At 49.7% G+C, this 26020-nt stretch overlaps 1 protein-coding gene across 8 annotated transcripts in view; it reads right to left on the bottom strand.

The window, feature by feature from the left end:
- Nucleotides 1-26020, bottom strand: part of EPS15L1 (epidermal growth factor receptor pathway substrate 15 like 1) — a 411806-nt gene that overhangs the window by 131062 nt on the left and 254724 nt on the right. For all 8 annotated transcript variants that reach the window (XM_063914522.1, XM_063914523.1, XM_063914524.1 and 5 more), the window contains one exon: nucleotides 13672-13754. In XM_063914522.1, coding sequence (XP_063770592.1) covers nucleotides 13672-13754 — 83 coding nt within the window. The remainder of the gene's footprint in view (nucleotides 1-13671; nucleotides 13755-26020) is intronic.

Below are 26020 nucleotides of genomic sequence, written 5' to 3'. Positions count from 1 at the left end.
ACCAGCCTCCTTTTAAAGCTTCCAGTCTGTTATTCTAACTCAGTCAGCCGGACAGGGTGATCGCCACCCTTGTCAACACTATCGCATGTTAACGAAAGAATCACTGACATGATGTCATCTGGTCCTTTTGTGGCAGAGTTGAAATGCAGAGGAAATGTGGTTTTTGGGATTAATTTTATTGCCATGGCAAAGAGGGACTGTGCAGTTAACTGCAATTCATCTGATCACTCTTCATGACATTCTGGAGTATGTGCAAATTGCCATCATAAAAACTGAGACTGCAGACTTTGTGAAAGTTAATATTTGTGTCATTCTCAAAACTTTTGCCCATGGCCACAGGTTACAAATCCTCAAGATGATTTCATTCCATCCTCTTTTATTTTACAGGCAGTCTAGTGGTTCTAGGAAAAACAGAGCATCTTAACATTACCTATCCTATCCCCAACCCCCCCCCCCCCCCCCCCCCTACACCCACCCCAGTGGAAATCTCCCTGAAATTAGAAGCCAGTGTGTGCCTAACTAGTAGTGCTGCAGGACTCAATGTCTGGGTTACATGTATTCAAGCTGTGCACGATGAACAATTTTTACAGTAACTCTTTGTAGTTTAACAGCTGGGGCAGAAGCATCTTTGATGTGCATGAGACAGTGTGGCAAATAAATTTCCTTTACACAAAAGGTGTCTGCATATTGTGTTTTCATCTTAAAATCAAAAGATGTTTTGCACGCATTGGCCTTATATTGTTATCTATCAGTACTAAAGGGTATTGCATGTAAGTGTACTTTTGCAAGACAGGCTTAGGTAAACGCTAATTGCTGGACAATTACAGCAACAAGAATGTGAATTAACATAAGAACAGCAGTTCAAAAGGCTACTTTTATACATATGCTAAATACTTTTTGTGGCCGGAGAGCCCCAGCCACGGGGCAAATGGCCGCCTGCGGCACTGAAGGGGTTAACCCCTAGTGCCCGGCGCCAGTTTTTAAGACAAAGGGGCGCTTGGCGCCAAATTTGAATTATGTTGGGCGCTAGGCGCCGTGATGTGTAAATGTTTAAATGCTGTATTTTTTTAAACTGTGCCGTGGTCCCGGACCCCTCCGGAGACCACGGCAGGGAGGACAGCCCCCGGCGCGCTCAGCAGAGTGTGCGCGCCGGGGGAGAGGAGGCAGCCTCTGACCGCCGGAGTCCGGGAGCTCCGCTCCCGGCAGCGGTCAGTGTAGCCCCGGGCGCACTGGAGTGTGCGCGCCGGGGAGAAGGGTGAGCGCTGCGGCTGGGAGCTCGGCTCCCGCTGCAGTGCTCTATGCGAGAGCCGCCGCTGGGGGCCGGGAGCTCTGCTCCCAGCGCCTCAGCACAGCACGGGTGGCCAGCCGCAGCAGCCGGGACGGACGTCCCGGGCTGCTAGCCGGCGAGGGGGGTGCGCTGCAGCCCGGCTCCCCGCCGGACGCTGCAGCGAGGCCACACGACAGGCGCCGCTCAGGGGGGGACCGGGCTAGCCGGCTCCCTAGCGGCGTGGGCACATTAGGCGGGCCAGCAGGATGGTGAGCGCTGGGGTCCGGGAGCTACGCTCCCGGCGCCCCAGCACCACAACAAGCCAGGGTCACGGCGGCCGGGACAAGTGTCCCGGTCCGCCGGACTTCGGTACAGGGGGGTGCGCCGCTGCGTGCGGCGAGGCCACTGATTAGTGCCACCCTGGGGGGACAGGGAGAGCCAGCTCCCTGGAACCCCAGAGGCAGAAAAGCAGGCTGGAGGATGGGGGAAGCCAGCCCCATACCTCCAGCACCCAGAGAGCCCTCGCAGCCAGGCTGCAGGGCTAGGGAAGGCACTGCAGTGCCTGAGTATGTAGAGTCTGTGCAGGGCACAGGCTCAGGGTATATTTAAAGAGAAATGTACAGTGTGATTTAAAAATGTAATGTATTTAAAGATAAAATGCACTTACTTGATTGTGTGTCCCAGGAGGGGGGAATCCATAGCTGTGCAGGCTGATGGATTCTCCCAGACCTTTTCCCTAAAAACGGAATGCATTCCCATCCAGCCTCACAGTTCCAATGGGGACAGGGAGAAAGAGAAGCAGCTTAGCCATAAAACAAGCTGAGTGGTTTCTTGGAGCTCCATGGAGATCAGCCGTAGTGGACCAGAGACCTGGACCGGGGAGCCAGGCTGCCCAGCTCTGGAGCCCAAATCCAGGCTGCAGGCAGTGAGAAAGGGTCCCGGGCAGGTTTCTGGAAGTCAGTTTAGGAGGGAAAACCTCCCCCCAGCCAGACTGAACGGCACCGTGGGAGTAGCCTGCTCTCCCAGATGGGAGAGACAAAGGAGACCGGCCACTCCCCACTGTCCATTGGGGACAATGTTAGGTGTGCATGAGTCCAGAGCATGCACAGCTCATGGGTAAACATTGATTGGTTGTACACCACAGGGCGGGCTTACCCCCTGTGGTAGAGGGTCTTGGAGAGGGATAAAAGGAGGGCAGTTGGCCCATAGGATTGTGTAGTTGTAACATCTTCTTCTGCTGAAACATCTTAATTGTATGCTGTTGCCCCTAGCAATAGGGAGGAGCCTTTTTAAAGGTTATTTGAGCAATAAACACCTTTGCCTCAAGAAGACTGCTTCATCTTGTGACCAACAGGGTTAGGCCAAACCTAGCCCCGTTCTCCGGCTGTCCAGGGAAGCACCTGACGTCTCCAAGCTCCGCCTTCCGCCAGCTACCGGTAGAGGCCTAGCAAGTGGCTAGAGGGGATTCGTCAACACCACACAGCTGTGGTAAGGCAGTGCGTCGGCACATACAGAGCAGAACCGTGGTTCCAAACGCCACGGCAGGTTAGGAGTTTGGTGGTGGCAGCAAGAACCCGCCCACAGCGCAGTGGGTGGAGTCAGTAACAGGCGGTTACTGACGGTAAGCGGGAATCCCCTATGTGGTCAGGCCTCGTGCGGCTGACCTTCCATTCTGTGCGCAGTCAACGGGACGCGGCAAGCGGCGAGTGCTTCCGTACGGTACCGTCCTGTCACAGAAATTGGTGGCATAGCGGTGGGATATTCCCAGGCGGCTTTTCATCACCCGATTGGAGAAGCCGAGTTACTCAGGAGAGGAGTAACTGCAGCGCAGGAGAACGCACAAGATGGCGGAATTCAGCGGAATGTCCAAGGAGGATCTGGAGATCGTATGCCAGGGGAAGGGTGTGGATATCCCTTCCAACGCGTCCAGAAGCGTCATGAAGGCGGCGCTCAGGAGCGTGGAGGAGTCTCATCGGGCGGAGGTGGAAAGCACTGACGGCGTCAGCATCGCAGAGGACGGCCCAACAGTGGACCTTCGTAAGGAACCGGTGAGAACCACAAGCCCCGCCTACTCTCACAGCAGCAATGTTTCCCAGCAATCCCTAGCAGGGCCAGGATCCCAACGTCCCAGCGGGGGCAGTACGGATAGCCTAGCAGATCGGCTAGCGGAATTGGGGGAAAGGGCAACGGAACAAGAGCGCTTGATCATCATCCAGATGTGGCGTGATGAGCGGGCACCACAGGCCGTGGTACCCTGGGAGCCGTTGTCAGCTGTTGTACACAGATCAGGACGTATACAGTTTGCCAAGTTTGCAGACAGTGATGGGGACATTGATGGACATTTGCAAGTTTTTGAAAGGACTTGTAAACTACACGATCTACCCAAGTCAGAGTGGGTGAGACACCTTGTGCCCACTTTGCATGGAGAGGCCTTGGAGGCCTATCGAGGAGTGGCGACGGAGGACTGTGGGAACTACGACGAAGTCGAGAAGGCCCTCCTCCAGCGATTCTTCATCACTCCAGAGTCTTACAGGAAGAAGTTCAGAGACTTGCCCAAGAATCCTAGCAGCACCCATGAGCAGTTCGCCACCCAGCTGCGGCAGTACGTGGTGAAGTGGGTGAAGGATTCAGAAGCCACTACCTGGGACGCACTGATCGACCTGATCTGCAGGGAGCAGTTCTACCGCCGGTGCGCCCAAGAAGTGAAGGAGTGGGTGCTAGATCGGGAGCCACCCAGCTTAAAGATGGCTGCCCAATTAGCCGACAAGTATGTGGCAATTCGGCCACGGGGGCAGAAGCGCCCCGCCAGCAGCCAGCTCCAACAGACTGTACCACCAAGGGGACCCCCCTCTTCAGCTCATCACCCCCAAAGACAAGCATCTTCCAACCCGGGTGCTCTTGGCCAGCAACCGCACCGCAGCGTCCCTGCAACTGATCAGAGATCATCGGTGCCACGACTGGAGAAGAAGTGCTACGGCTGTGGGAAAATCGGACATCTGAGGATGAACTGTCCTGCATCCCAAGCACCCCAGACTCGTGCCCCAAATCCGAGTGCTGGAGCCCGGCTCGCTTGTTTGACGAGAGGAGATGAGCCTACAGAGACTGTTCCCCCTCCAGTCAGTCCGATGGAGTGTGGCGAGAGACAGGTGCACTCTGCGGAGAGAGTCACCTGCATGGCCAAACAGCCCCTACACAACATGTGGAGGCACCTGCAGCCAGTCCACGTGGGACACCTGCAGGGAGAAGGCCTAAGAGACTCTGGGGCCTCAATCACTGTGGTGAGCCCCCACCTTATAGATCCTGCTGCAGTATTGCAGGGTCGCACTGCCACGGTCACCCTGGCAGAAGGAACAGAAAAAGCGGTTCCCATGGCAAGAGTCTACCTGGACTGGGGAGCTGGACCAGAGTTGCGAGAAGTTGCCGTCATGGATGGTCTCCCAACTGATGTGGTCCTAGGAAATGATCTGGGTGGTGGGATCGTCACTATGTTTGTTGGCGCCATTCCCCGGAGTCAAGTTCCAAAACCACCGTTGACATCAGCTACTCCAGCACAGCCCAGCCCAGAGGAAAAGACTACAGCTGCTAGACAACTGCCAGCACAGCCAACCACAGCATCAACCAGCCCAGAGGAAAAGATTACAGCGGCTAGATCAGCACATCGACCCCGCATGCCTTTTGCCTCTGGTATGCCCACGTCCCCTAGCAACGCAGAGGATGTCGGTTCCAGCTCGTTTGATCCTGTGGGGGTGCCCAATGATGTTCCTGACCCAAGTGGTTTGCCAACTCCGGCGGTGAGTATGAGAAACCACACTGACTTTTCCATGACTGACCCCTACCAGACTGACCCTAGTAGTCCCCACCTAGATCCCCCTGTAGTGTGTCCCAATTTAGGAGAGATTGAGGGCCGCAGGCAGGAGTTTAGGGAGGCTCAACTCTCTGACCCATCCCTGAAAGGCATGAGGCGCCACTCTGGCAGCGGCCTTGACAGGGTTGGGGCAGGAAGTTTGACCTGGCGGGAAGGGTTAAGGTACAGGGTAGCCAGGAAAGTGGGAGGGGATAGACCAGATAGGGAATGTGTCCAACTGGTCCCCTCAGGGAACTTTCCTGCGCAACCGGTGTCGGTTGCCAGCGAAACCCCTTTGGACAGTAACCCGGAGACAGACCGTACCCTGAAGTGCCTGACACAGAGCTTACCCTGGTCTGGAATGTCGGATGACGCCCAGACCAACTGTAAGGCTGGTGCCATGCGTTGGCAGCAGGGGCACTCCAGCGGTTGTGTTGTCTCTGGGCCTCTGCCCATAGGAGAACCCTTGCAGCAAGTTGCTGTGGACATAGCAGGTCCCCTGCCTGTGCGCAGTAGATCGGGGAAGACACGCAGCCTCCCTGTAGTGGATGCCACACAGGATCCAGAGGCTGGTGGTCTGGCCGCCATCACTGTGGCACAGATAGCGGACGAAGAGGAAGGAGTAGGCCTAGGTGACAGGGTAGGTTTCCCGAGTCATAGGTCGACGGAGGAGGATTGGAGGGCAGGTCTGACAGTTAGGGCAGACAGTTGCCAGATAGGTATGACGGAGGTGCAGTGCCTGGGGCACCATGTGGGAGGAGACAGGGGTAGGCCCAACCCAGAGGGGGTGGAGGCAACCAGAGGCTGTCCCCGACCCACATCACCCAGACCGGTACTGACCTTAGAACCTGTAAGGCCCTACGGACATGTTGTCATTGACTTTAGTCCTGTAGTGAACCCCTTGACAGAGATGGCTAGGAAGGGCATTCCCAAGTCAGTGGACTTTGCACCCGCTTGCGAGTTGGCATTCCAGTCATTGAAGGAGGCTCGGATACCCGCTCCCGTGCTGATGGCGCACATTCTTGACCAGGACTGTGTGTTACGAACTATTGCGCCACTGCACGGACTGGGAGCAGTACCGAGCCAGAAAGAGCCATATGGGCAGGAGCACCCTGTGGCCTGTGTGAGCAGAAAACTGCTATTGTGGGAGGTGGGGTATGCCACAGTTGGGACACCGTGGGTGGCACTTGTTTGTAACCGGCCCCCCACCGTGGTGACTTACCACCTACCTGTTAGGTGGCTGCAACCGACCTTGGGGGAATTGGACAGACTTTTGTGGTGGAGCCTTGAACTTGGACTTCAGGTGGACTATTTGAACATTGTGCACCCACGAAGAGAGGCCCACTACACTATGGATGAACTGTCTAGGCCAGAGCCTACACCCCCCAGGTAGCGTCCCCTTCACCCCAACGGACTGCGGGACCAGGACCCAAATCGTTGGGACATGGGTCCCTGGTTGACCCGCTTGAATGGGGGGGGAGGAGTGTGGCCGGAGAGCCCCAGCCACGGGGCAAATGGCCGCCTGCGGCACTGAAGGGGTTAACCCCTAGTGCCCGGCGCCAGTTTTTAAGACAAAGGGGCGCTTGGCGCCAAATTTGAATTATGTTGGGCGCTAGGCGCCGTGATGTGTAAATGTTTAAATGCTGTATTTTTTTAAACTGTGCCGTGGTCCCGGACCCCTCCGGAGACCACGGCAGGGAGGACAGCCCCCGGCGCGCTCAGCAGAGTGTGCGCGCCGGGGGAGAGGAGGCAGCCTCTGACCGCCGGAGTCCGGGAGCTCCGCTCCCGGCAGCGGTCAGTGTAGCCCCGGGCGCACTGGAGTGTGCGCGCCGGGGAGAAGGGTGAGCGCTGCGGCTGGGAGCTCGGCTCCCGCTGCAGTGCTCTATGCGAGAGCCGCCGCTGGGGGCCGGGAGCTCTGCTCCCAGCGCCTCAGCACAGCACGGGTGGCCAGCCGCAGCAGCCGGGACGGACGTCCCGGGCTGCTAGCCGGCGAGGGGGGTGCGCTGCAGCCCGGCTCCCCGCCGGACGCTGCAGCGAGGCCACACGACAGGCGCCGCTCAGGGGGGACCGGGCTAGCCGGCTCCCTAGCGGCGTGGGCACATTAGGCGGGCCAGCAGGATGGTGAGCGCTGGGGTCCGGGAGCTACGCTCCCGGCGCCCCAGCACCACAACAAGCCAGGGTCACGGCGGCCGGGACAAGTGTCCCGGTCCGCCGGACTTCGGTACAGGGGGGTGCGCCGCTGCGTGCGGCGAGGCCACTGATTAGTGCCACCCTGGGGGGACAGGGAGAGCCAGCTCCCTGGAACCCCAGAGGCAGAAAAGCAGGCTGGAGGATGGGGGAAGCCAGCCCCATACCTCCAGCACCCAGAGAGCCCTCGCAGCCAGGCTGCAGGGCTAGGGAAGGCACTGCAGTGCCTGAGTATGTAGAGTCTGTGCAGGGCACAGGCTCAGGGTATATTTAAAGAGAAATGTACAGTGTGATTTAAAAATGTAATGTATTTAAAGATAAAATGCACTTACTTGATTGTGTGTCCCAGGAGGGGGGAATCCATAGCTGTGCAGGCTGATGGATTCTCCCAGACCTTTTCCCTAAAAACGGAATGCATTCCCATCCAGCCTCACAGTTCCAATGGGGACAGGGAGAAAGAGAAGCAGCTTAGCCATAAAACAAGCTGAGTGGTTTCTTGGAGCTCCTTGGAGATCAGCCGTAGTGGACCAGAGACCTGGACCGGGGAGCCAGGCTGCCCAGCTCTGGAGCCCAAATCCAGGCTGCAGGCAGTGAGAAGGGGTCCCGGGCAGGTTTCTGGAAGTCAGTTTAGGAGGGAAAACCTCCCCCCAGCCAGACTGAACGGCACCGTGGGAGTAGCCTGCTCTCCCAGATGGGAGAGACAAAGGAGACCGGCCACTCCCCACTGTCCATTGGGGACAATGTTAGGTGTGCATGAGTCCAGAGCATGCACAGCTCATGGGTAAACATTGATTGGTTGTACACCACAGGGCGGGCTTACCCCCTGTGGTAGAGGGTCTTGGAGAGGGATAAAAGGAGGGCAGTTGGCCCATAGGATTGTGTAGTTGTAACATCTTCTTCTGCTGAAACATCTTAATTGTATGCTGTTGCCCCTAGCAATAGGGAGGAGCCTTTTTAAAGGTTATTTGAGCAATAAACACCTTTGCCTCAAGAAGACTGCTTCATCTTGTGACCAACAGGGTTAGGCCAAACCTAGCCCCGTTCTCCGGCTGTCCAGGGAAGCACCTGACGTCTCCAAGCTCCGCCTTCCGCCAGCTACCGGTAGAGGCCTAGCAAGTGGCTAGAGGGGATTCGTCAACACCACACAGCTGTGGTAAGGCAGTGCGTCGGCACATACAGAGCAGAACCGTGGTTCCAAACGCCACGGCAGGTTAGGAGTTTGGTGGTGGCAGCAAGAACCCGCCCACAGCGCAGTGGGTGGAGTCAGTAACAGGCGGTTACTGACGGTAAGCGGGAATCCCCTATGTGGTCAGGCCTCGTGCGGCTGACCTTCCATTCTGTGCGCAGTCAACGGGACGCGGCAAGCGGCGAGTGCTTCCGTACGGTACCGTCCTGTCACACTTTTCTCTTAATCCAATGGGGACACTGGGGATATATTTGTCTTATTTTTAACTTTAATATACTAAAGCAGTGATTCCCAAACTAGGGTGCCTCAGGGCACTTGCAGGGGTGCCCTGGGATGGGGGCCAAAGCCAATTCAAATTTTTGTACAGTATGGTCAATGTGATAGGAAAAAACTGTGCTTGTGGCTTCCAATCATAAAATATGTGGACAAACAGAAGCAAATCCTGTCCCTCACCATATAAACTCAATTTACTTCATTTCATATTTTTTGTCTGAATTTCTCAATAAGAAACCTTTGGCCTAGGGGTGCCGCAATATTTATTAATCATTATTTATATAGAGTAGAAAAATTATGCAGTGCTTTGCAAAGAACAGTTCAGTCCCAGTCGAGCGTACAAACGATACTCCCTACCCACATGGACTCTCACACTTACAAGGGTTCTCTTTCTTGCTAGAAGCCAGTTAACCTACTTGCATGTTTTTGGAGTGTGGCAGGAAAAGGTTCACCCGGAAGCAAACCTTCAAATACCTTAGTTAGTAAATAATGGACTTCTGTTAACCATTATGCCAACCATGCAGTCATCGTTCAAGGAGGCAATGAAGTTACTGATGGTTGTTGATAAAAACAAAAACAAAACAACAATAGATAAGAAGTCCCCTGCCTCCTCCACCCTGGCACCTACATACCTGGAGGTGCACCCCTCTTTCAAACTATGGGCACCTTTAAAATTATTGTATGTTGAGTAGTGTGGTCACCAGACAAAAACCACCTATAATGCAAAAAGAATAGGTATATTTTTGTGTTGGTACTAGATAGAAAATCCTGCTGGTTTCATGCCTCTCTGATAGTTGAAGTATGGCATTGGGTGGCACTGTATGAATATGTATGGGTCTTCCCTGCAACAGAAGGTGTCACTCAACTAGAGAGCCCATGTGTCGCTCTTAATTCTAGAACATTTAACAGAATTTTGCTTCTGCTGAAGAATCCCTCACCTTAGAATCAGCTGTGAAGGACGAGAGTGCCCCAGTGACATTAGGCTGATGTCCACTGTAACATTTTCCATGTTCAAAATGGCAAAGGGATGGACCTTATTCACACCAGAGAAGCGACTAAAGCATTCTTAGTAACAGACCAATCTGTTGTCTGGGCAAATGATAGTACAACTTTTCTCATTTTGATAGGAGTTCATTATGTAATGACCAGGAATCGAGGCATGCAAAATGCACAGCTCCAAATGTTGAGACCATCTGTGCCAGAACTATAATGCAGAAATGGACTAACATCCATCAGAAAGGAAATAAACACTGTAAAGGAACTTGCAAAGAGCATATTTTGGTCTCTCAAAGAAACAACTGCTACTGTCAAGTGTCAAATATCAAATCCAGAAAGATCAGCTTTTGAGTAGAGACCAGAGTGACTTTCTGGTAATTGTTAAGTCAACCCTCAGATGTGAGTGTCTCCTATCAATGTGCCCTAAGCAAAGACTTTGCCTCTCTCAGGAGAATTTAAAACAGGAAATGATTATCAGCCCTCTGGACCTCAGGAAAGCCACCATGACAGCCATGATCTTTGTAATACCCATGGAACCTTTGCCAAACCTAAAGATGGAATTCAATACTGGAAACGGTGGGACTGTGCAGCAATCCTGAGAAAGCATTGTGACCTATTCAGGTTGATATATGCAAGTAAGCATCCTTGATATCATGCACTCATCTAGTTCCACACAGTTAATTATGGATGTCAATGATTCCATCTTGAATCTGCCCACTTAAGCATTAATATTTAACACCATGAGGTTCAATATGGTATTAAAGGATTGTTTGCATCAATTTGGCCAAACGCTGCACCCAAAACCATTTCTCTTGTTGTGTTGTGGGGGACCTTCTTTGTGAAAAGATTAGCACTGCTGCTCCCACCCCAACAGGGGTGGCTGAGCATGGCCCAAGGTCACTAGGGTGTGGTGTTGGTGAAGGTAGCTCCAGGACGTCAGCTTCATCTACCAGTTCTGAGGCATCCCCAGCACTGGTTTATCTGGTATTCTGCAGTTATTAGTTGTTAAAATACCTGGTAGCAATGTATAGAAGAGAACTGGTAGTACACTCATAAAAGCAGTTGTTGTATCACTGCTGTGTGATTATATTTGTATGTACTATTCTGAAATATCCTAAAGGTTTCTTTATGAGGAACAGGATTGAACAAAATCTTTTCCTCTCTCTGCTGAAGGTACAGACCTCACTGTCTGCAATTCCATTAGTTTTCATAAAGTTTGTTGTAGAGCAGTTTCTCAAACTCAGTCCCCAGGACCCCACACAGTTCATGTTTTCCAGGTCACCAGTGGATTTTTAAAATGTGACAGTTGGTGATACACAGTGCACCTGCCGGGTGACCAGGAAACATGAACTGTGTGGGTGGAGGACAAGTTTGAGAACCACTGTTCTAGAGAATGGACTTTCATCTCAGTGATAGGACTGTCTGACATCACAAACCTGTTTATTTTGGGCACATTTCTGATTTTTTTTTGATAACCTCCGGTTATTACCTCTGCACAGAGCCATTACATTTTTCTGTGACTCTCATAAGCCTGCCCCATACTTGTGTAGTTAGTTGATGCTGGGCATAGTCATTACTGTTTGGGATTGGATCTGCCTTGGTTCTGATGAAAGGAATGCCTTATAATTCCATAATGCCCCCCGGGTCCGGCGGCTGTGCGGTATGGCGGCCGAACTCGAACATTTTTTAAAGGGGCAATCACTTACAAGGCATAGTTTTGCATTGTAAGTGATTGCCTCTTTAAAAAAAAGTCAGAGTTTGGCTGCCGTACTCGCGCAGCATTACATCCTGTCGATAGAATCAAACCTGCTGTCAAACAACAATGAGCCTGCACAGGGTAAAGTCGCCAATCTATTTTTTGGAGTGGGCATCTGCTAAGAGCACAGCCACAACGCTTTTCTTGTCACCACGTCAGCAGTCATGGACCTGCGGGCGGGGTGGCAAGAAACGTATTGCTTTGATATTCTTCCGTCTAGCTCTGTATGCATAGAAGAACTCCACAACCTTAGACCAGGAAACTGAAACCACTGCCATATTTGATCGAAATGAGACAGCTATCCGTAAATGCAATTTTTTTAAAGAGATTTCCATTCTATCAGCCACTGCATATTTAAATGAAGCGATGTCTCCTAATGGACTAATTGTCTAAGATTTTAGTTCTGCAACTGCAGCATCCACTCTTGGCACTCTACACCAACTAAGTAATTCTTAAATTTTCAACTGATTTACAAGTACTGCACAATCCTAGCAAGGCTGCCTTGCCGTTCATCCAAACTCTGTCATTCCTTCACCACCATTTCCTTTACTTTTCTTTGATCTATCTTCAAACAATAGGTCCTGTTCACCATCCTGCTCAGACATATCTCTGCAGTTCGTAGGCTTATAAATATTCTTTCACACTTTCCACCAATACAATATTAAATGATCTAGCATCCTCTCTAATTTCATCTGATTGTAGAAATTTCTAAATTCTAGAAATTTCTTCAAAATCCTCTCCTACACCATATTCTAATGAGTTTGCTCCATATGCATTGTTAAGGCTCGTTTGTGACCTGCACCTCATAGAATTCCTCCTTAGATTTTTTTTTTTATATTTTATCCATTCCTAGCTGTTATATATTATTGGGAAGTTTCTTTCTATATGCCAAAACTGCAGGAACACTGTAGATTAAAATTTGTCAGCCTTAGTAAGGACTTCCCTTATTTGGGCACTGAACGGCCATTTTTTTTTTTGGGGGGGGGGGGGGGGGGGTTATTCCATTTTTCTTGCAGAATCCGCTGCCTGCAGTCAGAGAGCAAAAAGCAGCACCATCTGACGTGCAGCATAATTTTTAACTGCCCTCTAACCTCCCTCAGTGCGGGTGCATGCGCAGACAGCTGCAGCAAATCCTGCAGATTCCAGCCACATCACAGGCTATATCTGCACTGACACTCCATACTGTGCCTGCTGGGGCTTCTCCTCTGACTTCCGGTTCCGCTGTCCACCACACAGAGACTATTTAGGAACAATGGCCCCGTTTCTCTTTCTCAACTCTACGGGGCCCCCCCGTCAAAGACAGTGGCTCCAGGAGGCTGGGTAATATTTCTGAGGTAAGAACCTATGGCAACCCATAATAAGAGCTGCCATTATGGAGTGAAGTAGAAAGTAGAAATAGATTTATTAATCTGTCTGAAAACATCTGGTAGTTACAAGTCCTTTTCCAAACTAGATAAATGTTAAACAGCCATGCACAGTTTGAAGAAGCATGTAGACAAAAAGGCCACTGGAGTTTCATATGTTGGTCACAGCAATGCCACAACAGTTTGCAAATACAATATATATTTGTACTCTTTTCGTAATTGCAAAAAGAAAAAAAAAAAAATTCCTATTGGGTAATTAGACAATAAGTAAACACAAGTTTCAACAAATGTATACTGCTATCTGCAACAAACATGGAATTATCAAAACTAACAACCCAAAGCCGCTCAAAGCTACAAAAATGGTACAGATTTTACTTTTAGGCAACATAAACTACAGTAAGTTAAAAAGAAAGGTTTCGTTCTGTAAATGTAAATTCTATATAAATTCTATATATTTAAAAAAGAATATCAGGAAAACGGAAGGTAAAAAGTTCTGTGAAAACAAGCTACAATTTCAGAGCTAAAACCACACTACTCTTGTTTATTACACCTTACACTTGCAGCTTTGAAGTGGTAAGAGAGATACTTAAGATCTCATAGTTTCAATATGAGCAGAAAAGCAAGTGTTCAGTAAATGAATCCTGACACCTAGTGGTGACAAATAACAATGTCATAGTAGGACTGGGTTAAGGATCATTGTCAAGTTGACAATTTTACAGCCTTTGGTTTATAGAAAAAAAAACTGAAAAAAATTACTCCTAAACATGGCAGGACAGGAAAATTCAAAAATGTACTTACCTTGGACATGTGACTAAAATCTGCAAAACTTTCATTACTGCTGAATGCACTGCTTCCAAAAGGGTCCAGAGTTCCAAATGGGTCTGAAACATGCAGCAAGAGCAAGTGTAACCAACTGTTTTCCACGTGAATGGGTCATTGCAATGTTCAAACAAATTACATGTAACACTTCAATTGTGAATGACTAAGACCTTCTGATCCCTTCGGTACAATCATAATTATTAATATGTCCAAGTGTTTTATGGTAATTAATTTAATATTTTATTTGATGTCTTTACTGTATGTATTGACAGTAAAGTTTATTTTGCTCTCTATTTTATTTAATGAAAACAAGGGCAATGAAAAATAAGATTTTACTCACCGGTAAATCTATTTCTCGTAGTCCGTAGTGGATGCTGGGACTCCGTAAGGACCATGGGGAATAGCGGCTCCGCAGGAGACTGGGCACAACTAAAAGAAAGCTTTAGGTCTACCTGGTGTGCACTGGCTCCTCCCTCTAAGACCCTCCTCCAGACCTCAGTTAGGATACTGTGCCCGGAAGAGCTGACACAATAAGGAAGGATTTTGAATCCCGGGTAAGACTCATACCAGCCACACCAATCACACCGTATAACTCGTGATACTACACCCAGTTAACAGTATGAACAATAACTGAGCCTCTCAACTGATGGCTCAACACTAACCCTTTAGTTAAACAATAACTATATACAAGTATTGCAGACAATCCGCACTTGGGACGGGCGCCCAGCATCCACTACGGACTACGAGAAATAGATTTACCGGTGAGTAAAATCTTATTTTCTCTGACGTCCTAAGTGGATGCTGGGACTCCGTAAGGACCATGGGGATTATACCAAAGCTCCCAAACGTGCAGGAGAGTGCGGATGACTCTGCAGCACCGAATGGGCAAACTCTAGGTCCTCCTCAGCCAGGGTGTCAAACTTGTAGAATTTAGCAAATGTGTTTGACCCCGACCAAGTAGCTGGTCGGCAAAGTTGTAGAGCCGAGACCCCTCGGGCAGCCGCCCAAGAAGAGCCCACCTTCCTCGTGGAATGGGCTTTCACTGATTTAGGATGCGGCAGTCCCGCCGCAGAATGTGCAAGCTGAATCGTACTACAGATCCAGCGAGCAATAGTCTGCTTTGAAGCAGGAGCACCCAGCTTGTTGGGTGCATAAAGGATAAATAACGAGTCAGTTTTCCTGACTCCAGCCGTCCTGGAAACATAAATTTTCAGGGCCCTGACTACGTCCAACAACTTGGAAGCCTCCAAGTCTTTAGTAGCCGCAGGCACCACAATAGGTTGGTTCAAATGAAAAGCCGATACCACCTTAGGGAGAAACTGGGGACGAGTCCTCAATTCTACCCTATCCATATGGAAAATCAGATAAGGGCTTTTACAGGACAAAGCCGCCAATTCTGACAAACGCCTGGCCGAAGCCAAGGCCAACAGCATGACCACTTTCCACGTGAGATATTTTAATTCCACGGTTTTAAGTGGCTCAAACCAATGTGACTTTAGGAAATCCAACACCACATTGAGATCCCAAGGTGCCACTGGAGGCACAAAAGGGGGCTGAATATGCAGCACACCCTTAACAAAAGTCTGAACTTCAGGTAGTGAAGCCAGTTCTCTCTGGAAGAAAATCGATAGAGCCGAAATCTGGACCTTAATGGAACCCAATTTTAGGCCCATAGTCACTCCTGACTGTAGGAAGTGCAGAAATCGACCCAGCTGAAACTCCTCCGTTGGGGCCCTTCTGGCCTCACACCACGCAACATATTTTCGCCATATGCGGTGATAATGGTTTGCGGTCACCTCCTTCCTAGCTTTAATCAGCGTAGGGATGACTTCCTCCGGAATGCCCTTTTCCTTCAGGATCCGGCGTTCAACCGCCATGCCGTCAAACGCAGCCGCGGTAAGTCCTGGAACAGACAGGGCCCCTGCTGCAGCAGGTCCTGTCTGAGCGGCAGAGGCCATGGGTCCTCTGAGATCATTTCTTGAAGTTCCAGGTACCAAGCTCTTCTTGGCCAATCCGTAACAATGAGTATCGTTCTTACACCTCTTCTCCTTATTATCCTCAGTACCTTGGGTATGAGAGGAAGGAACACATAAACCGACCGGTACACCCACGGTGTCACTAGAGCGTCCACAGCTATCGCCTGAGGGTCTCTTGACCTGGCGCAATATCTTTCTAGCTTTTTGTTTAGACGTGACGCCATCATGTCCACCTGTGGCCTTTCCCAACGGTTTACAATCAGTTGGAAGACTTCTAGATGAAGTCCCCACTCTCCCGGGTGGAGGTCGTGTCTGCTGAGGAAGTCTGCTTCTCAGTTGTCCACTCCCGGAATGAACACTGCTGACAGTGCTATCACGTGATTTTCCGCCCAACGGAGAATCCTTGTGGCTTCTGCCATCGCCGTCCTGCTTCTTGTGCCGCCCTGTCGGTTTACATGGGCGACTGCCGTGATGTTGTCTGACTGGATCAGTACCGGCTGGTTTTGAAGCAGGGGTTTTGCCTGACTTAGGGCATTGTAAATGGCAGAATATTTATGTGTAGGGAAGTCTCCTGACTTGACCATAGTCCTTGGAAGTTTCTTCCCTGTGTGACTGCCCCCCAGCCTCGAAGGCTGGCATCCGTGGTCACCAGGACCCAGTCCTGTATGCCGAATCTGCGGCCCTCTTGAAGATGAGCACTTTGCAGCCACCACAGCAGAGACACCCTGGTCCTTGGAGACAGGGTTATCAGCCGATGCATCTGAAGATGCGAACCGGACCACTTGTCCAACAGGTCCCACTGAAAAGTTCTCGCATGGAACCTGCCGAATGGAATTGCTTCGTAGGAAGCTACCATTTTTCCCAGGACTCGCGTGCAGTGATGCACCGACACCTGTTTTGGTTTTAGGAGGCCTCTGACTAGAGATGACAGCTCCTTGGCCTTCTCCTCCGGGAGAAACACTTTTTTCCATCCCCAGGAACAGTAGACGTGTCGTAGGGACTAGCTGTGACTTTGGAATATTTAGAATCCAACCGTGCTGTTGTAGCACCTCCCGAGATAGTGCTACCCCGACCAACAACTGCTCCCTGGACCTCGCCTTTATCAGGACATCGTCCAAGTACGGGATAATTAAAACTCCCTTTTTTCGAAGGAGTATCATCATTTCGGCCATTACCTTGGTAAATACCCTCGGTGCCGTGGACAGACCAAACGGCAACGTCTGGAATTGGTAATGACAATCCTGTACCACAAACCTGAGGTACTCCTGGTGATGATGGTAAATGGGGACATGCAGGTAAGCATCCTTGATGTCCAGTGATACCGTGTAATCCCCCTCGTCCAGGCTTAAAATAACCGCCCTGAGCGATTCCATCTTGAACTTGAATTTTTTTATATATGTGTTCAAGGATTTCAAATTTAAAATGGGTCTCACCGAACCGTCCGGTTTCGGAACCACAAACATTGTGGAATAGTAACCCCGTCCTTGTTGAAGAAGGGGCACCTTGACTATCACCTGCTGGGAATACAGCTTGTGAATTGCCTCTAGCACTGCCTGCCTGCCTGAGAGAGATGTTGGCAAGGCAGATTTGAGGAAACGGCGGGGATGGGACGTCTCGAATTCCAGCTTGTACCCCTGAGATACTACTTGAAGGATCCAGGGATCCACCCGTGAGCGAGCCCACTGATTGCTGAAGTTTTTGAGACGGGCCCCCACCGTACCTGGCTCCGCCTGTGGAGCCCCAGCGTCATGCGGTGGACTTGGAGGAAGCGGGGGAGGACTTTTGCTCCTGGGAACTGGCTGTATGCTGCAGCTTTTTCCCTCTACCTCTGGGCAGAAAGGACGCGCCTTTAACCCGCTTGCCTTTCTGTGGCCGAAAGGACTGTACCTGATAATACGGTGCTTTCTTTGGCTGTGAGGGAACATGGGGTAAAAATGCTGACTTCCCAGCTGTTGCTGTGGAAACGAGGTCCGAGAGACCATCCCCGAACAACTACTCACCCTTATAAAGCAAAACTTCCATGTGCCTTTTAGAATCTGCATCACCCGTCCACTGCCGAGTCCATAATCCTCTCCTGGCAGAAATGGACATTGCACTTATTTTAGATGCCAGCCGGCAAATATCCCTCTGTGCATCTCTCATGTATAAGACTGCGTCTTTAATATGTTCTATGGTTAGCAATATAGTGTCCCTGTCTAGGGTATCAATATTTTCCGACAGGGAATCTGACCACGCAGCTGCAGCACTGCACATCCATGCTGAAGCAATAGCTGGTCTCAGTATAGTACCTGTGTGAGTATATACAGACTTCAGGATAGCCTCCTGCTTTCTATCAGCAGGTTCATTTAGGGCGGCCGTATCCGGAGACGGTAGTGCCATCTTCTTTGACAGGCGTGTGAGCGCTTTATCCACCCTAGGGGATGTTTCCCAACGTGACCTGTCCTCTGACGGGAAAGGGTACGTCATTAGTAACCTTTTAGAAATTACCAGTTTCTTATCGGGGGAAGCCCACGCTTCTTCACACACTTCATTTAATTCCTCAGATGGGGGAAAAACCACTGGTAGTTTTTTCTCCCCAAACATAATACCCTTTTTTGTGGTACCTGGGGTAACATCAAAAATGTGCAACACATTTTTCTTCGCCTCAATCATGTAACGTGTGGCCCTATTGGAAGTTACATTAGTCTCATCGTCGTCGACACTGGATTCAGTATCCGTGTCGACATCTGTGTCTGCCATCTGAGGTAGCGGGCGTTTTAGAGCCCCTGATGGCTTTTGAGACAGTTGGGCAGGCACGAGCTGAGAAGCCGGCTGTCCCACATCTGCTATGTCGTCAAACCTTTTATGTAAGGAGTCGACACTGTCGCGTAATTCCTTCCACATAACCATCCACTCAGGTGTCGACCCCGCAGGGGGTGACATCACATTTATCGGCATCTGCTCCACCTCCACATAAGCCTCCTCATCAAACATGTCGACACAGCCGTACCGACACACCGCACACACACAGGGAATGCTCTGACTGAGGACAGGACCCCACAAAGTCCTTTGGGGAGACAGAGAGAGAGTATGCCAGCACACACCAGAGCGCTATATATACACAGGGATTAACACTATAACTGAGTGATTTTCCCTTATAGCTGCTTATATGTATACTACTGCGCCTAAATTTAGTGCCCCCCCTCTCTTTTTTACCCTTTGTAGTCTTGAAACTGCAGGGGAGAGCCTGGGAGCGATCCTTCCAGCGGAGCTGTGAGGGAAAAATGGCGCCAGTGTGCTGAGGGAGATAGCTCCGCCCCTTTTCCGGCGGACTTCTCCCGCTTTTTTATAGATATCTGGCAGGGGTATTTTTCACATATATAGCCTCTAGGACTATATTATGTGATTTTTATGCCAGCAAGGTGTTTAATATTGCTGCTCAGGGCGCCTCCCCCCCAGCGCCCTGCACCCATCAGTGACCGGAGTGTGAGGTGTGCATGAGAAGCAATGGCGCACAGCTGCAGTGCTGTGCGCTACCTTGTTGAAGACCGAAGTCTTCTGCCGCCGATTTCCAGGACCATCTTCTTGTTTCTGGCTCTGTAAGGGGGACGGCGGCGCGGCTCCGGGACCGGGCGATCGAGGTCGGGCCCTGTGTTCGATCCCTCTGGAGCTAATGGTGTCCAGTAGCCTAAGAAGCCCAAGCTAGCTGCAAGCAGGTAGGTTCGCTACTTCTCCCCTTAGTCCCTCGTAGCAGTGAGTCTGTTGCCAGCAGATCTCACTGAAAATAAAAAACCTAAAATTATACTTTCTTTTCTAGGAGCTCAGGAGAGCCCCTAGTGTGCATCCAGCTCAGCCGGGCACAAGATTCTAACTGAGGTCTGGAGGAGGGTCATAGAGGGAGGAGCCAGTGCACACCAGGTAGACCTAAAGCTTTCTTTTAGTTGTGCCCAGTCTCCTGCGGAGCCGCTATTCCCCATGGTCCTTACGGAGTCCCAGCATCCACCTAGGACGTCAGAGAAATATAAATATTTATTAATATTATGAAACCTGCAGACCGCATAATTGACAAAAAAAACAACAACTTACTGTTACCGGTAATTATGTTAGCATATAGCCTCCATAACACAGTATCACGGAAAGAGAGAGGCTAAACAGATTTTCCTTTTCTCCATTCTAAATAATAATATTAAAAAATGATGGATATCTCTTTATAGGTAGAGAGAAATTATCACAGACCTCAAAATCCTGGTTAGACAAGACATTCAACTTTGATTAAGATTTGATATAAGGTCCCTACACACTTGGCGATTCCACAAAGATATGAACAAGATATCATTCATATCTTTCAGAGTGTAAGCACCAACGATGAACGATGCGCGGCCCCGTGCTCGTTCATCGTTGGCGCCAGCTCATTTAAACATGCATGCCAGTATGGACAATCTTGTCCATATTAGCATGCAGGGCTATGGGGCCGGGTGACGTCAGGGAGTGAAGAAACTTCACTCCTCCCCCCTTCCCCCAGTCGCCCAACTCGGTAAGTGTGTAGGGCCCTTAAGAAGTAAAAATTGGACAAAGCTGCTGTGCTGTAACTGTGGCAAAATCACTCCCCACATAGTAAGTCGGTATATTTCTGGTTAAATGTGACCTTTGAGCCTTAAGTGATGTTTCAGCAGCTGCTGTGGAGCTGAAACAGATGGCTTGTCAGGTCCAGACCGCATTTTTATTCTTTTCCTTACACTAAAAATAAATAAATCCATTCCTGATTTTGAAAAGTCCTGTTTGAACATTCTAACGGGTCACTTTTTGCTCATTTCTGCTCACCACCCCCGGGCGCCACCAGCCATTCGAACCCGAATGGAGCTACAATTGAATAGCTAAGTTGGGCGCCATCTGCTGTCTGCCAGTGAAAACACAACTGAATTCACCCCAAAGAGCACTAAGCACATATATGTGCATTAAGGGTCTGATTCTGAGTCAGATGCAAATAGATGTAAATGCAGAAAGCGCAGGAACCAGACTTACAACCAGATGTCAATACAAGTATCCGTTGGCCTAAGATGAGAATCCTGCTTTTAGTGGGAAGCCCCACCTAACATTGTTTGCCCGTCTACAGCTGCAACTGTTGCCATTGGAATTGGCACCTTGCACCTGCCCTATGCTGGGTGTAAGAGATCCCTCAGAGACGAAATTCCCTTTGCTGCAAGCACCACTCAGTATAGCATATAAATATACCTACACAGCCATGATACTCCACAACATAGATCTCTTGCATGAGGTTGCAGCACTGCCGTGCAGTGACCTCCAGAAACGCAGTTATTTCTTGCCAAGATCCGTAAGACACAGAATCAGCAAAGATATGCAAAATGTCTTCTGTTCATGCACAGTATGCTAAAACTCGCTACTTGCAGTCATTACAGGAGCAGCATATGGCTCAGAATCAGACCTTAAGGTGGCAGCCATCAACGTATATACAAGATTGATGTAAGTTTTCTACGTGGACCTGGAAAGGGAACAGTAGTACTGCATGCACATAAAGATATGGTGGATTCATAAAATCAAGAATTTAGTTTATGGAACAACATATCTAAAAATCTGCAGAGGTGAAGACTTAGGGGGATATCTAATTATCCCCATTAAAACATCGGGTCCTAAAAAAACGTCAGTTTTTCTGACTTTTTTCCGATGTTTCACCAAATTTTTTTTTTTTTTACAGGCTATCCAGATTGAAAAAAAACAAAAAACCCTTTCTCCCGAAAACACACAGGTTCAGTGAAACCTGTGTGTTTTCGTGTGAGACAGCCCCGTTTTCGGACAAAAACTGGTCTGTTTCCGGGGACTCTGCTTCGGCTGCCGGAGGCAGGTGAAACAAAATCCCTGATAAACCGCGGCACGCGACGGCTTATCGGGGCTAATTAAATAAATTACCGGGGCTAATTGGATATCCCCCTTAGTATTCCTGAACGTATGTCTGACTATGTGATCCTGCAGGTTTCTGCACATAAATTTAAATAATCCATCACTGAAAGCTGTCCTAGATTCTAATTTAGGACTGTATGTGCATCAAGGTGCAAATAACACTGACTTTACAGAAAGAAGTCCAAGTACGCCAATGCAACACAATACACAAGTTCATATAAATAATATAACAAAGTTACATGGCTAATGTCACTAATGCATCCTAACTTTTTTAAATTAAAATAAAGCAAAAAACAAAAGTTGATCCGAGCAGAACTATAATAATAAGAATTTACTTACCGATAATTCTATTTCTCGGAGTCCGTAGTGGATGCTGGGGTTCCTGAAAGGACCATGGGGAATAGCGGCTCCGCAGGAGACAGGGCACAAAAAGTAAAGCTTTTAACCATGTGGTGTGTACTGGCTCCTCGCCCTATGACCCTCCTCCAAGCCTCAGTTAGGTACTGTGCCCGGACGAGCGTACACAATAAGGAAGGATCTTGAATCCCGGGTAAGACTCATACCAGCCACACCAATCACACCGTACAACTTGTGATCTAAAACCCAGTTAACAGTATGATAACAGAGGAGCCTCTGAAAGATGGCTTCCTACAACAATAACCCGATGAAGGCAACAATAACTATGTACAATTATTGCAGATAATCCGCACTTGGGATGGGCGCCCAGCATCCACTACGGACTCCGAGAAATAGAATTATCGGTAAGTAAATTCTTATTTTCTCTATCGTCCTAGTGGATGCTGGGGTTCCTGAAAGGACCATGGGGATTATACCAAAGCTCCCAAACGGGCGGGAGAGTGCGGATGACTCTGCAACACCGAATGAGAGAACTCCAGGTCCTCTTTTGCCAGGGTATCAAATTTGTAGAATTTTACAAACGTGTTCTCCCCCGACCACGTAGCTGCTCGGCAGAGTTGTAATGCCGAGACCCCTCGGGCAGCCGCCCAAGATGAGCCCACCTTCCTTGTGGAATGGGCCTTAACAGATTTAGGCTGTGGCAGGCCTGCCACAGAATGTGCAAGTTGAATTGTGCTACAAATCCAACGAGCAATCGACTGCTTAGAAGCAGGAGCACCCAGCTTGTTGGGTGCATACAGTATAAACAGCGAGTCAGATTTTCTGACTCCAGCCGTCCTTGAAATGTATATTTTTAAAGCTCTAACAACGTCCAACAACTTGGAGTCCTCCAAGTCGCTTGTAGCCGCAGGCACTACAATAGGCTGGTTCAGGTGAAACGCTGATACCACCTTAGGGAGAAAATGCGGACGCGTCCGCAGTTCTGCCCTATCCGAATGGAAAATTAGATATGGGCTTTTGTAAGATAAAGCCGCCAGTTCTGACACTCTCCTGGCTGAAGCCAGGGCTAGTAGCATGGACACTTTCCATGTGAGATATTTCAAATCCACCTTTTTTAGTGGTTCAAACCAATGGGATTTGAGGAAATCTAAAACTACGTTTAGATCCCACGGTGCCACCGGAGGCACTACAGGGGGCTGTATACGCAGTACACCCTTAACAAAAGTCTGGACCTCAGGAACTGAGGCCAATTCTTTTTGGAAGAATATTGACAGGGCCGAAATTTGAACCTTAATAGATCCCAACTTGAGACCCATAGACAATCCTGATTGCAGGAAATGCAGGAATCGACCCAGTTGAAATTCCTCCGTCGGAGCACTCCGATCCTCGCACCACACAACATATTTTCGCCAAATGCGGTGATAATGTTTCGCGGTTACTTCCTTCCTTGCTTTAATCAAAGTAGGAATGACTTCTTCCGGAATGCCTTTTCCCTTTAGGATCCGGCGTTCAACCGCCATGCCGTCAAACGCAGCCGCGGTAAGTCTTGAAACAGACAGGGACCTTGCTGAAGCAGGTCCCTTCTCAGAGGTAGAGGCCACGGATCGTCCGTGATCATCTCTTGAAGTTCCGGGTACCAAGTCCTTCTTGGCCAATCCGGAGCCACTAGTATCGTTCTTACTCCTCTTTTCCTTATAATTCTCAATACCTTTGGTATGAGAGGCAGAGGAGGAAACACATACACCGACTGGTACACCCAAGGCGTTACCAGCGCGTCCACAGCTATTGCCTGCGGGTCTCTTGACCTGGCGCAATACCTGTCCAGTTTTTTGTTGAGGCGAGACGCCATCATGTCCACCATTGGTCTTTCCCAACGGGTTACAAGCATGTGGAAAACTTCTGGATGAAGTCCCCACTCTCCCGGGTGAAGGTCGTGTCTGCTGAGGAAGTCTGCTTCCCAGTTGTCCACTCCCGGGATGAACACTGCTGACAGTGCCATCACATGATTCTCCGCCCAGCGAAGAATCCTCGCAGCTTCTGCCATTGCACTCCTGCTTCTTGTACCGCCCTGTCTGTTTACATGGGCGACTGCCGTGATGTTGTCCGACTGGATCAACACCGGTTTTCCTAGAAGCAGAGGTTCTGCCTGACTTAGAGCATTGTAGATTGCTCTTAGTTCCAGAATGTTTATGTGAAGAGACATCTCCAGGCTCGACCACACGCCCTGGAAGTTCCTTCCTTGTGTGACTGCTCCCCAGCCTCTCAGGCTGGCGTCCGTGGTCACCAGGATCCAATCCTGTATGCCGAATCTGCGGCCCTCCAATAGATGAGCGCTCTGCAACCACCACAGAAGAGATACCCTTGTCCTTGGAGACAGGGTTATCCGCCGGTGCATCTGAAGATGCGACCCTGACCATTTGTCGAGCAGATCCCTCTGGAAAATTCTTGCGTGGAATCTGCCGAATGGAATTGCTTCGTAAGAAGCCACCATTTTTCCCAGGACTCTTGTGCATTGATGTACAGACACCTTTCCTGGCTTTAGGAGGTTCCTGACAAGTTCGGATAACTCCTTGGCTTTTTCCTCCGGGAGAAATACCTTTTTCTGAACCGTGTCCAGAATCATCCCTAGGAACAGCAGACGTGTTGTCGGAATTAACTGGGATTTTGGAATATTCAAAATCCACCCGTGCTGTTTTAGCACTTCTTGAGACAGTGCTACTCCCATCTCTAGCTGTTCTCTTGACCTTGCCCTTATCAGGAGATCGTCCAAGTATGGGATAATTAACACGCCTTTTCTTCGAAGAAGAATCATCATCTCGGCCATTACTTTGGTAAAGACCCGAGGTGCCGTGGACAATCCAAACGGCAGCGTCTGAAACTGATAGTGACAGTTTTGTACGACGAACCTGAGGTACCCCTGGTGTGAGGGGTAAATTGGGACGTGGAGATACGCATCCTTGATGTCCAAGGATACCATAAAGTCCCCTTCTTCCAGGTTCGCTATCACCGCTCTGAGTGACTCCATCTTGAACTTGAACTTTTTTATGTACAGGTTCAGGGATTTCAGATTTAGAATAGGTCTTACCGAGCCGTCCGGCTTCGGTACCACAAATAGAGTGGAATAATACCCCTTTCCCTGTTGTAAAAGGGGTACTTTGACTATCACCTGCTGAGAGTACAGCTTGTGAATGGCTTCCAAGACCGTCACCCTGTCGGAGGGGGACGTTGGTAAAGCAGACTTCAGGAAACGGCGAGGTGGAGACGTCTCTAGTTCTAACCTGTACCCCTGAGATATTATCTGCAGGATCCAGGGATCTACCTGCGAGTGAGCCCACTGCGCGCTGAAATTCTTGAGACGACCCCCCACCGCCCCCGAGTCCGCTTGAGAAGCCCCAGCGTCATGCTGAGGCTTTTGTAGAAGCGGGGGAGGGCTTCTGTTCCTGGGAAGGAGCTGCCTGTTGCTGTCTCTTCCCCTTTCCTCTGCCTCGTGGCAGATATGAATATCCCTTTGCTCTCTTGTTTTTAAAGGAACGAAAGGGCTGCGGTTGAAAAGTCGGTGTCTTTTTCTGTTGGGGAGTGACTTGAGGTAAAAAGGTGGATTTCCCGGCTGTAGCCGTGGCCACCAAATCCGATAGACCGACTCCAAATAACTCCTCCCCTTTATACGGCAAAACTTCCATATGCCGTTTTGAGTCCGCATCGCCTGACCACTGTCGCGTCCATAAACTTCTTCTGGCCGAAATGGACATAGCACTTACCCGTGATGCCAGCGTGCAGATATCCCTCTGTGCATCACGCATATAAAGAAATGCATCCTTTATTTGCTCCAAAGACAGTAAAACATTGTCCCTATCCAGGGTATCAATATTTTCAATCAGGGACTCTGACCAAGCTACTCCAGCGCTGCACATCCAGGCTGTCGCTATAGCTGGTCGTAGTATAACACCTGTATGTGTGTATATACTTTTTTGGATATTTTCCATCCTCCTATCTGCTGGATCTTTAAGTGCGGCCGTCTCAGGAGAGGGTAACGCCACTTGTTTTGATAAGCGTGTGAGCGCCTTGTCCACCCTAGGAGGTGTTTCCCAGCGCGCCCTAAC

This window comes from Pseudophryne corroboree, chromosome 1 (assembly GCF_028390025.1).
Source record: "Pseudophryne corroboree isolate aPseCor3 chromosome 1, aPseCor3.hap2, whole genome shotgun sequence".
NCBI classification, from domain to species: Eukaryota; Metazoa; Chordata; class Amphibia; order Anura; family Myobatrachidae; genus Pseudophryne; species Pseudophryne corroboree.
Note: the sequence above shows the minus strand (reverse complement) of the source record. Positions and strands in the feature narration are given on the sequence as shown.